This window comes from Pan troglodytes, chromosome 1 (genome assembly GCF_028858775.2).
Source record: "Pan troglodytes isolate AG18354 chromosome 1, NHGRI_mPanTro3-v2.0_pri, whole genome shotgun sequence".
Taxonomy (NCBI): Eukaryota; Metazoa; Chordata; class Mammalia; order Primates; family Hominidae; genus Pan; species Pan troglodytes.
Genome location: NC_072398.2, coordinates 156,511,413 through 156,524,658, shown reverse-complemented (window position 1 = coordinate 156,524,658; position 13,246 = coordinate 156,511,413). Strand labels below are relative to the sequence as shown.

Below are 13,246 nucleotides of genomic sequence, written 5' to 3'. Positions count from 1 at the left end.
AATATTGCCAGTCTCTTTAGTCATTGTATGAAGTGTACTCATTAAAGGGTTACCTCTTAAGCTGAGCCCAGAGAACAGTCAGTACAATGAAAGGTATGGCAACCAATTTTCCAGGTACACTGAGCACTGCTTTTTAGAGTTATTAGTTTTATTACCTACTATATAGGTTAGCTGGTGACAGAGGGTTACATCTTTGGTGCACACCACACATGACTCAGGGCAAGCTGCCACCAACCGCAACATGATGGCAAAGAGTACCAGCCATCCACCTGAAAGGAAAGTAGAGGGCAATGTATATCATAATGTTGGCATTCACTGTCCATTATTTCAGTACATACAGGTCATGAGGCATTTTGGTAATTTCTACTGTTCAATGAGCATCTTGGTGTTCTCTTAAGATGCCAAGTAAATAACTACATTCCTTAATTTGCATAGAATTTAAACTGAAATGTTAAAGCATTTGACTATAAATTCAGAGAGCTCACATCCAGAGCATATTTATTAGTATTTTGAAAAAATTAAGTTACTTTGCAAAACAATGTATAGTTTGTAGTGCTTTCACCAAACATTATCTTACTTAGTTCTTTTAATTCTGCAACCCAATTGGAGACTAAAGAAACAGCTCAGGATGGTTAGCAAACCATCCTAAATCACATAGCGGGTAGGTATTTAACCAAGTCTTTTAACTTTCAATCCAGTGTTTCTTCTAGTACGCAAAGCTAATCTTAGGCACTGAGTCTTACATGATTACAACTAAATTCTTACTCCTTATAGATTTAAATGCCACACCTAGGGAGTGAGTATGAAGTCAAGATTAAGCTCACAAGCTCTACTTAGCTTTGAATTCAGCTCTGTTTTTATTGACTATATTATCTTAGAAAAAAATATTTCTTTTTATTTTTTGCTTTTTCATGTGTAAAATAGAAATAATAAATGTCTACAGTACAGAGTATTATAAGAGTTAAATGGGTACTCTAAGTGTTTAGTAAATGTTAAACTTTACCTTTATTTTAAAGTTTTCTCAACCCCCCAGTGAAATATTTAACATCATTTGAATTTTATGTTCAAAAAAGACAATTCATTTATAATATCTTCCCTGGTTGATTTAAAAAAAAAAACAAGGAGCAAATTATAATAAAACCCTCTACCTATATAATAAGACAGTTTGAGAACAAAATAAAATGTAGAAAAACCATAAAATGATTAATTATATCATTTGTTCAACAAGAATTTGTAGATCACCTTCTGCATGCTAGGCACTGCTCACAGTACTGGGCATAGAGCAGGGGCTGACAAGCACCTGCCCTTGTGAAGTGTACTTTCTATAAAAGGATATAAACAATAAACAAATAATATAAAATATGTATTAAGTCATATGGTGATAAGTGCTCTAGAATAAATAAAACAAGAAAAGGAGAAGATCGCATTGACTCGAGGGCTCTAAATATGGCAAACAAGGAAAATCTCTCTGATAAAACAACATTTGAACAATAAGCTGGAGAAGGTGAAGGCATTAGTGTGTCATGGTGGAGAAGATCCAATGCAAAGTTCTCAAGGGCATGAGGAGGTTGGTGTGATGACCAGAGTGGAGTGTGTAAGAGGAAGAGTAGGGCACAGAATCATAGGAGCAGGTTGTTGTATACCTTAGAGATGAATGCAAAGACATAGCGTTTTAACCCAAATAACATGGGAAGTAATTGGAGGCTATAGTGAGTGGCATTACTTGGTCTGATGTATATTTTTAAAGATCATTTTAACTACTGAGTTGGGAACTACTTTTAGATAAGCAAAGAACATAAGTAGCAAAAATAGGAGGCAATTGTAGTAATACAAGGAAGGAATGATGTGGTGTAGAGAAAGATGAGAGGTAAGCATATTCCAGATGATTTTTTATCATAATGATGCAATTTAATTTAACAAATTTGAGCTCATTTAACCTGTCTGATGGAATGTGCTAGGTGTCTAAGAGTAAATAAACCATTGTATCAAAGAACTTTCTAGCTAGTGATAGACATGTAAATACCTATCTATAACACAAGGAGAAATGAAGTAAATCTAAATGCAAGTGAATAATTACTTTGTGGAATAACTTGGATGCTTTAAGAAGGATGTAGCTCTTGAGTTGGGCCTTGCAGAGTACAGTGAATTTCCATGGGCAGAGAATAAGCATTAGGTAATTCCAGTCTGAGAAAACAGTAAGAACAATGCCCTGCATGGGGCAGCAGATCTAATCTCAGTTCATTTATTTTAGTCCTACCTGGCCGGTTAGTCGGCCTCATGGATGTGTGGTTCAGGGGCAAACCAGAGATTGAGGTAGAATTTACACACAGACTCCAGGGCTTTTTCCAGGATCTCCTCTCATTCTCTACTGCGTATTTGTGAAAAGCAGGATTCTAACATGACCTGCAAGATTCCTGTCCCCTGGTGTACATGCCATGTAGAATACCCTCTCCTTCAGTGTGGGCAGAACCTGTGAATACGATGAGATATTACTCCCATGATTATGTTTCATCATATGACTAAAGGAAGATTATCCCAAGTGGGTCTGACCTAATTGGGTGAGCCCTTCAAAAGCAGAATAAGTTTTACAGCTGGTCACAGAGTAGGAAGTCAGGCATGTGCCCTTGCCGGTTAGGAAAAAAGCAAACAGCCATGTTGTGAACTGCCTATTTGGCAAGCAGCTGTAGGCATCCTCTAGAATTTGAGAGTCATTTCTGGGCAACAGATGGCAAGAAAACAGACATGTGTCATACAACCACAAAGAAATCAGTACTGCCAACAACCAATGCGCTTAAAAGAGGCCTTGAGCCTCAGATGAGAATCACAGTGCCTGCTGACTCCTTGATTTCAGCCTAGTGAAACTCTGAGCAAAGGACCCGGCTAATCTATACTGGACTCCTGACCAGTGGAAACTGAGATAATAAATGAACATTGTTTTAAATCACTAGGTTTATGGTAATTTGTTATAAAACAATAACTAATACTCTCCAGTTGCCCTGAATTCTGTCCTGTGTTCCTTCAAACAAGCAAACCATCAGAATTTTAATTGTTTCCTAAAATGCAGAAGTGGTCTACCCTCAGGCTAAATGCTATAAAGAGAGAGAGAGAGAGAGAGGTGGGAAATATACTAGTTCCTTTCTTCTAAGTGACTCACTCCCCTCCAGGATCTACTTGCTTTTATTAACTTTCCAGTGCCTTCAGGTAGCTGTCATTTACATTTTGTCCAGAGTTTCTCGTTGTTTTCTGTAGGAGGGTTGATCTAATATAAGCTACTTGATCATTCAGATACTGAATGGTAGTATCAATATAATTTGCTGGTATATAAGAGTAAAGTATGATAGAGTAGTCAAACATCATCACTTTTTTTGTGTGTGTTTTTTGTTTTTTGTTTTTTGCTTTTTTTTTTTTTTTCTTTGCCTCTGCAAGCAGAAGGATGGAGTTTCCATTTACTGAAATGGGAAAGGCTATAAATATAATTAATTGCATGTATGAGTTTAGAGTTCAGGAGAAAGTACTGGGCTAGAGATAATAATCTGGAAGTTGTTTTTTAAAGACATAAGACTGAATTAACTCCTCAACAAATTAATTTTAAAGAGTAAAGAGACTCAAAGACTGAGTCTTGGGGCAATAAAAAGCTTAAAGATAAGGAGGAGAGATGAAACCAAAAGAGGAGACTAAGAAGAAGCCAATGAGCGCAGAAAAAAATAAAATAAGAAAATGGTGTCCTCAAAGCCAATTGAAAAACATGTTTCAGGGACAAAGGAATTGTTGCTTATATTTAATGCTATGCCAAGCGAGATGACCACTGAGATGTAACCATTGAATTTAGCAATAAGATCTTTGTAACCTTGACAAGGGCAGTTTCAGCAGTGTTGTAGGAGAAAGCTTGATTAGGATGGATTGCAAATGGGAGAAGGGGAATTAGAGACCGCAAATTTGGATAACTCTAGAAAAATTTTGCTGTAAAGTAAACAGCAATGGAACAGTAGCTTGAAGGAGGACGTTAAGGGTTTTATTTTGCTGTTTGTTTTTAAGATAGGAGAATGTATAGTATGTCTGTATGCTGGTGGAGATTAAACAATACAGAAGGAACATGAACGATGCAAAAAAAAATGGATGAGAGAATTATTGCTGAAGCACACAAGTGAAGGAGTTGGCCTCAGAATCAGGCAAATTTCATCCACAGAAACAAAAGTGAGGGCAAATTATGTAGGTCATAGGTGAGTAGGTCAATGTAGTAGTGGGAGCTAGAGGTTTAGGAGAGAGGAAAACATACAAAATAGCCATCCGAAGTGTGAGAGAGTGAATGGACTAGAAATATGTAATAGGCTCTCTGAATAGTACTGACGGTCCATGGGAGATTAGAGGGTCAAGATTTTGAAGTAAGACCAGGCAGAATGGATTCAATAAAGTTTAGGATTCTTTCAGTACTGTACCAAATGCAAGATGAAGCAAGGGAGTTGAGGATGTGTGGAAGGGAGTGATAGTTGGAAGTGAATCTAATGATAAATGTAAATGAAATATAAGGTAAAGGGAAAGTGAGTGACAGCGAAAAGATGATGAAATGAGCAAAAAAACAAGTAGGGAAAAAGATAGGCAGATGGGTAGGTAGGTAGAAAGAAGAGCATCTACTTTAGGACATATTTGGAACTGCTCGTAATAAAAAGCTCTTGTTTTATTTTGTTTTGTTTTAAGTGGTAAAATGGCTTCCAAGTACCAGTGTGATCAAAGCTTGTTGGAGTCAGGTTTCTAGAAGAAGTGAGGTAGAGAGAAAGGGACAGCTCAGAGAGTTGTCTGATAAAGATTGAGAGGTTAAAGAGCATGGAGGGGTGGAGGCATTGGTCATGACAGGGTCTAGGGTATAACTAAGGGGCTGAGTGACTAAAGGAGTTTGGAGGACAAGCTCATTGGAGAAGAGTAGGCAAAGGAACCCAGAGGTCAGGCTATTTTAATGATCATTTGCATGGATAATAAAAGTACAAAGAGTAGTGTTAGAGAGTATGAAGTAAGCCAGTTTTTAAAATCCCCAAAGAATGAGGGGGTGTGGCTAGACTCTGGTGGTATAGCCTGACAAGCTGGTGGTGTTTAAAGGAGAAACCATTTGGAAGTAGCAGTGACAGCAAGGAAGACACAGGGTTTTGCTCACTCCACTGCTCCCACTGCTCCCACTGCCCCCACCAACCTAGAGATACAAGGAGTATGTGAGAGGAAACAGCTTATAAGGGAAGCAGTGTTCTCAGGGGTGGGCTAGATAGTAAGGGAGAAATTGTTCTACTAAGAATCTAAATTAGTTGGTTACTGAACCTGAATGTTAAATTGGGCTCTCCACCTCCTGGCAGTGAAAGTTTCAAAAAGAGAGAAATGATAGGGTGTATGGTTTTAGGATCTGACAAAAGAAGACAAATAATTTTCTCAGAAGAGGCCAACATTTTCTAAAATTCCAAGAATTTTTCCAATAATCATTTTTATATCCCTTGCAACTGGAACAAAGCTTGAAATATATTTGGAATAAACATTTTTTTAACCAAACTCATCTGACACAGAGGTTCATAATGGGCAATATCTTTAATGGCACTGTCTGAAGGTAAAAAGCTTATCTTAAACCCTGAAGTAAGGCATAGTCCTGAGGTTTCTATCATCATCTTAGTTTTGAATCTGAGATGATCTTTTCAAAAGTGAAGTTCATTATAAATCTAGCCTTAGCCGTTCTTTTTATACACAGTGTGCAGTGTATTACAAGGCACTGAGATAGTTAATAGTTTTTAGTATTCACTATTATTCTTTCATTTTGAAGAGGAAACCTGCCATTTAAAAACATGCAAAGCTAATTAAAGCTTTTCCACTATTTCATTATCTGAATGTAGTTGCAAATTCTGACTTAAAACTCTTATCAGAGGGAGACTCAACATCCCTCCATGAACAGCAAATGAACATTCAATTAACACTTCAATAAAAGTGTATTTTAAATAAAAATATACTTTATTGTTAATCTCATTCTTTACAAATGCTAATACCCAATTTTAACATCCAAAGAGAGTCTCCTTCCTTTTATTCTTAAGGGAAAAAAGGTCTTTTTTCTATTTACAGGGAAGACCCGAATTTTCTGAAGTTGTCACGAAGTTAGAAGAGTGTCTCTGCAACATTGAGGTAAAAGCTTTATCTTCTGAAATATGTCCATAAAAAAGCCCTGCATTTTTTCGAGACCTTCCAACAAATAATAGGGCAGGCAAATGGACACAGTCATGCTCAGCTTAAAAATTGATAAGTAAAAATTGGAAAGTATAACAAAGACATTAGAAGGTAATTATTTAATCAATTTTTATGCAAAAATTCTTCATACAGAGATTTGTAAGCCATTGTTCATTTACATTCAATGCGAAAAGAAAAATTATCAATAAAATATGTTCATAAATTAATTGGAATGCATTGCTTTCACACCACATATATGTTGCTTAATGTGATATATGTTGGTAATCAGGCTAATGGAATTTTCTTGCCTTATTAAAGCTGTTTGCTTTAAGTTTCTCTATAATTGCCTTAATTTTCTACACACCTGGTCAAGAGATAGCATTTCAAAATAATCGAGGGAGCTAAAACATGCACACTACTTGAAAAATAATATATTCTCAAATGGAAATAAGTGCTACTGGTGGAGGAAGACATACATCACACATAGAGGATCACATATGCATTTGCATATGCAGGGAAGGGGCAACAATAGAGAGAAATAGCATCAACCTGAGATTGCACCACTAAGTCTCAAAGTGGAACCATCAAGAAAAGTAGGATTTTTTTTCTTAAAAAAACAAAACAAAACAAAAAACAAAAAACAAAACTCAACTAAGAGTCATTGGACCTAGTCTATTGGAAAAGGATTTGCAGTTACAGCCTGCAGTGAGTGGCTCTGTCTCATGACTCTTTGCTGGAATTTCTAAAGAAAACTTTTGTGTAAAAAGAAGCTTCAGTGTTTAGACCTAAGATCCTCTTTCCCTTCTCTTATTCAGTACTGGGACTTACAGAAAGTGGGGAGAAGTAGTCATATATTTGGTGGGGCTTCAGCAGCCCCTGTGGACAAAAGCATCTGCCAGAAGCCTTGGGTATTAAGAGACACCTTCAAAACTTGAATTTAAAATATCCTCTCATTTTGAAACTTAGGATTTGAGTGAGTTTGCTTCGAGCCTAATGGGATAGATATATCTGGAGGTGGATTCCAGAAAAAAGGAATCCACCATGATAGGATCTACAAACATGATAGGATCTACTAAACTAGCTTGTCTTATTGTAATATATTGATCAAGCTTCTTATTTATACTCTCTCCCCAAGGGAGAAGATGAATGGGCTATATGCTGAGAGAGTTTGCTGGACTGAGTTGCACTAATTAACGGACGAGAGTCAGCCTAAAGAGGCTTGACTTGTGCAGTTTCATAAGACCTTATCCTCTCTATTCTTCAACTTTTCAGTCAACGGTTTAGATCAAGGCCAAGAGGGAGCTACTCATCCCATGTGCAGATATAATCAAGTTAAGAGGGACAGAAAGTATTTGAAAGCAGTACTCTAGATCTTGGAGGATGAAGTAACAGGACATGTCTAACAAGAATAATTTTAACAGGAATACATATAAATATAATGTCCTGCAGCAGAGCCAAAGCAAAAATAATAAAAGTATCAAATGGTGGAGACCTGGCTTAGGAGCATCATGAATGCTAGTGGATAATAAGCTCATTGGGAGTTAAAATATAAAGTGACTGTCTTGCTGCAAAATAAAATATATGATTAGTCTTGTTCTGAAATGGCAAAGTGGTATCCAGTTGTGTCTGTGAGACTTTTAAAGGAATAATTAAAACTGGGACACAAATTTTAGAAGAGAGAGATTTGAGTGGTGAATAAGCTGAAAATCACGTAACATGAAAACCGGTTGAAGGAACTAATGATGCTTATCACAGAAAAGAGATAATTAGGGTGAGTACAACACCCTAATTTGTTTGTTTGTTTGTTTTTGAGAGAGAGTCTCGCTCTGTCTCCAGGCTGGAGTGCAGTGGCGCAATCTCAGCTCACTGCAACCTCTGCCTCCCAGGTTCAAGCGATTCTCCTGCCTCAGCCTCCCCAGCAGCTGGGACTACAGGCGCGTGCCACCACTCCCAGCTAATTTTTGTATTTTTATTAGAGACGGGGTTTCACCATGTTGACCAGGATGGTGTCGATCTCTTGACCTCATGATCCGCTCACCTCAGGCTCCCAAAGTGCTGGGATTACAGGCATGAGCCACCACACCCAGCCAAGTCCAACAGGTGTTTTAAACATCTGAAAAACTATCACATGGTAAAGGGAGTGGCCTGTTCAATATGGGAAAAGACTTGCCACACATTAAAGCATTTTTCATCTTATAAAATTGATGTATTCTTGGAAAAGTGTGTAAATTCATTTTACATGAAGGGAATAATTTCATGTAAAGGGAATAATTTTAGCTATGATTTAAAGGAACTCTGCCATAAATCTTATTGCCATAGTGAAGAATGTGAAGAATCTTTTGATCATTGAATAATAACCTTCTAAATATATTTTATGAATCTGAGTTGGGCCTACTGTGTTTTTAGAAAGATGAGCATAAATTTAACAGGCCAGCTCTCAGCACAGAACTGGGTCAAAAAAGTAAATTAAGCTAGCCAGATGTTGCCACTAGACTTTTTCCTAAAAGGAAAAGCCAGGAGCAAGCTGAGTGAATAGAAATTAAAATATGGGAAACCTTGGAATAGAAAGTTAAATCCATATTTTATGTTATGTCTTCACACCTGTTGGAAGTATTAAACAATTGAAATTGCCCCTCCTCCACTCAGCTGATGTCTCCTGCATCAAGTAACAGCAGTGGGTCTCTCTCACCTTCTTCTTCTTCTGATTGCCTGGTGAACCGGGGAGGACCTGGCCGGAGTCATGTGGCAGCATTAAGAAGTCGTTTCGAATTGGAATATGCTCTAAATGCAAGGTCCTATGCTGCTTTGTCCCAAAGGTGAGTGGTAATATAAGCAAATCTCACAGTAAAGTCTTATTTCAGAATCTTATCAAGACAGTCAACTGATTTGATTACTATTAACAGGGTTTGATTACCCCCTGAAAAACTTTGAAAGAGGGGTTTTCAGCCCATTTTTCTTATGTTATGACTAAAAATTAGAAATTTTATTATCTGTTAGCCTAGGTCCTCTAGTTGCAAGTAACAGGCATTAACCTAGCTTAAGTAAGACACGTCTATTTCAGAGCAACAAAAGGGATTTATTAAAAGTATTCTGAAGCTATTTTATGGCATCCAAGCAAGAATTCCTGTGTGGAAACCAGGAAACAGCTTTGAGGATCTGAGCAACAGAAGTTCAGCGTTCTAAGAATTACCATATGACCCAGAAATTCCATTCCTAGGAATATACCCTAAAATTGGAAATAGGTACTTAAACAAATACTTGTATTCAAATGTTTATAGAGCAATATTTATAATAACCAAAAGGTGGAAACAACCCAAAAGTCCATCAACCAATGAACAGATTGATAAAACAGGTTGTCACAACAAAATACCATATACTGGGTACATAAAACAGCAGAAATGTATTTCCACAGTCTGAAAGCTGGAAGTCCAAGATCAGGCTCAGCATGGTTGAGGTTCTGGTGCGGGTTCTCTTCCTGTTTTCTAGAAATCCACCTTTTTTTCTCTGTCCTTATAAGGCAGGGAGAGCTCTAGTGTCCCTTTATCTTCTTATAAGGGCACCAACTCTACTGGATCAGGGCTTTACATTTATGACTTTATTTAACCTTAATTATCTCCTTAAAGGCCTTCTCTCCAATTTAGTCACATGGGAGGCTAGGGTTTCAACATATGAACTTGAGGAGGGTCACACTCCAGTCCACAGCAACAGGTAAATCTATAAAAACAAAAAGCAAATGGGTGCTTCTAGGGGATAGGGAGGAGGGAGAAATCGGGAGTAAATGCTTAATTGTCTCCCAGTTTTATTTGGGGCTGATGAAAAGATTTTGGAATTAAAATGGTGGTTGTAAAACTGTGAATGTACTAAATACCACTGAGTTTCTAGTTTTAAAATGGTTATTTCTATGCTATGTGAACTTTACCTCGATGAAAAAAGAAGCAAAAACAAAAAGATTAAGCGAAAAGGTAAGTCAGAAAAAAGAGAAAAAGAAATCAACATTCTTTCATAGCTAGCTCTGCCGTTCACATGCCCCAGTTCCCAATAGATAGTCTCTTTGTCTCTCAGCTTAAATGTTAAGTTTCAAAGAGAAATATATCTGTCATATAATGCTATAATAATTCTGTATAATAACCCATCCCAGAATTCAGGGATATACAATCATAATCATTTATTTCTTGCTCACTTGTTTGTGGGCTCATTTTGGATGAGCTTGACTCTGAACTACAGATTGTGTTCAGGTCTATTCCTTGGGTCTATCAACCTCCTTGGACACCCACATAGAAAAATGTACTACCTGGGGTATATTCTTCTCACAGACAAAGGCTAGTAACTCAAGAGGACAAGCCCAAATTTACATGCACATTTAAAGCCTTTGCTCAAGTTGTATCCTCTGACAACATTCCATTGGCAAGTTTCACAGCTGACTTCAACATCAATAGGAAGAAAAAATATACTTGATTTTTAGTGGGAAGAATTGCAAAGCCATATGGCAAAAGGCATGGGTAACTGGAGTGGGAATGGGGTCATAGTTCATTAATATAAATACGGTTGTCAGGGGCCCCTGTTCTAGATGGGGAGCAAAGAAGGCAGTCACTGTGAGCTTCATAGATACCCTGAAGAGTGCATACTTTCCAACCCATGGAAGACCAGAAAAGACTAGTTTAAAATCTTTCTCTGTCCACGTGAGCACCAAAGCATTTGCACACGGCCCAGTTACACATGCACACTCACACCCACACCTGCATATACATACACACTCATACACTCCATTATCAGAGTAAAGGTTCTTAAGTGGGAAAAGATTATCTGGAGTTAGCAAGGGTTTCTATACAATCTACAAATTGCAATTGTTGCTTTTTTAGCTGTAGTTATTATATTCCTGATCTGATAAAGGAGTTGCAGCTGCAGCTATGAAGAGATGGGACACTGATTCGTGAAGTCTTTAATCTATAAAATGTCATGAAATTAAGTATTAGTAGGTTTGATTGATAACCACACAAACTGGACACCATTTTTTATTGGATTTTAGTCTCTCGCGTAATTTCAAAAGGACCCATAGGCCAAGACTACATTAGATTTGGTCACATCATCATCTTCCAGTTCTATCTTCTGTTCTTATTCTCTACTTGAGGCTTTTAAAGCTATTTCTCTGAATAGCCAGATTTTGATATTTCTAAAGCACAGTCACCTGAGGTTTGTCCACTTGAGACAGAGGTTAAGAGGATGAGCTGTGGAATCAGACAGATGTGAAGTTAAATCTTGGCTTTGCCATGTACTAGCTCAATGACCTTGTCAAGTTATTTAAATCTCACATGTAAAATACTGATAATAATACCAGATCTTAGAGTTGTTTTAAGGAGAGGTACTATTGTCATAGTAGTGACAGTACTTGATTGAAAGATGCCAGCAGGACCAAGCAAAGAATATAGGTCCAAAGATGTAGGCAAGTCACAGAATTTACAATACATGGAGAGCTACACAGAATAGGAGGCACAGCAGCAGTCCCAGTTAGGCAAATGAAGGGTGGAGGGGACAGAGCTTCTCTAGCCTTCAAGAATCTAGAGATGTATACCACTACTAATTTTTCAAAAAAACCTACATGCTGGGTGAAAAAACCCATCAGCTTTTTTGAGATGCTCCTTTTGATATTCTCATAAAGTGTTTTATAGCCTTCTGGCCCTTCCTGACTGTCATGGAACTCTGATAAGGGTGTATCTGTCTGCTAGGTGCAAGTTTCTCTTAACAGCATGGCATTTCCCTGAGGATTTGCTGTGAGGGTGCGTTCAAGGTCAGTTTGTTAGTACCATTCCTCCGAGTAAGCTCAATCCTTGCACTACTTAAAATCAACTCTAGGAATCGGTAAAGCGTTTAGCTAAGTTTTAAAATGTGTCAAAATAGAAATTATGTATGTTCTATTCATTACTGTATCCTTAGTATCTATCTAGCAGTATGATTGGCATAAAGTCAGTAAGAAATATTTGTTGGGCAGATAAAGAATAAAAATTGGATAAATTGGCTCAATAAACAGGAATTATTTTTCACTTGGTGTGTAATCAGTGAATGAGCCTTAACTATTTTCTCTTTTCTTTCCATTTAAATAGCTGTCACTATTGAACATCCTGGGCACTATTTTAAACACTTTAAATAGTCATCTAATTCAGCCTTAGGAAGTAGGTATTCCAATTTTTATAGATAAGGAAACTGAGGCTCATAGAAAAGGTAAGCAACTTTCCCAAGTTAATGGAGAGTAAGTAAGCAAAGCTGGAATTCTCAGTCAGGACTCTCCTGTGCTTTCTGAGTTTTTCTGGCATAGGAGGTGCATGTTCCAGAAGCTTGAAATATTTTGCCAATACTTGTATTTGCTGGACTTCCAGTTTCTCCTGGAAGTCAATCTGTAAATAACTTCGGCTATTTCTCCCAAGCCTGCCTTTTCAGCTTGTGTATATGAAGGCAGAGGAAGTGAGAACAGCGATCAATAGGTGTTTAAAGTCAGAGAGCCCAAGGATATAAGAATTGATGGACTAAGTACAGGAGGGCCATGAGTTTAACAGCTTGTGAGACAGTGGTTCTCAACTTTGGCTGCACATTAGAATCATCTGGGAAGCTTTTACAAGTACCAGTGCCCAGGACCAATTAAACCAAAACCCATGGGGTTGGCACCCAGGCATCAGAATGCTTTAAAGTTTCCCAGGTGATTCCAATATACATCCAAGTATAAGAAACATACTGAAAGAGAATGATACAATGCTAACCTGCCAGTCATTCTGTAAGAAGGGGATGCAGCTAATGAGAGAGGAAAGAGAAAGCCAAGGTGAAATAGCATCTGTGACCAAAGGGGACCATTTTGATGACTTATTACGTGCATCATCCCTGCCAAAATTCCTTGCAATGTACCACTAACTTCTGATCTTTGGATTTCCTAATTAATTCAAGTTACAGAGTTAAAATGTAATTTTTTAGTATAGCATTATGATTTTGAAAAATCAGTACAAGGTTTTTCCTGTAGTCCCTACTAATGTATGGATGTGGGGACACCTCAACAATGTCTTGAAAAATGATG

The 13,246-nt window shown here is 37.5% G+C and overlaps 2 protein-coding genes across 9 annotated transcripts in view; one reads left to right on the top strand and one right to left on the bottom strand.

Annotated features, from left to right (window-relative positions):
* Positions 1–13,246, top strand: part of TNNI3K (TNNI3 interacting kinase) — a 304,916-nt gene that overhangs the window by 244,748 nt on the left and 46,922 nt on the right. For 4 of the 7 annotated variants that reach the window (NM_001204797.2, XM_054659350.2, XM_016922083.4 and 1 more), the window contains 2 exons: positions 6,088–6,147; positions 8,836–9,005. The exons of 2 other annotated variants lie outside the window; for them this stretch is intronic. In NM_001204797.2, coding sequence (NP_001191726.2) covers positions 6,088–6,147; positions 8,836–9,005 — 230 coding nt within the window. Of the gene's footprint in view, positions 1–6,087; positions 6,148–7,324; positions 7,686–8,835; positions 9,006–13,246 lie in introns of those variants that run through there. One more of the 7 variants, XM_009459331.5, reaches the window with a different exon arrangement.
* The window catches only part of LRRC53 (leucine rich repeat containing 53), a 42,400-nt gene that overhangs the window by 13,313 nt on the left and 15,841 nt on the right, over positions 1–13,246 (bottom strand). The window contains exon 2 of one of the 2 annotated variants that reach the window (XM_009423522.5): positions 156–269. The exons of the other annotated variant lie outside the window; for it this stretch is intronic. Within the exon in view, the coding sequence (XP_009421797.1) occupies positions 156–243 (88 nt within the window). The 5' untranslated portion in view covers positions 244–269. The remainder of the gene's footprint in view (positions 1–155; positions 270–13,246) is intronic. 2 annotated transcript variants of the gene reach the window in all.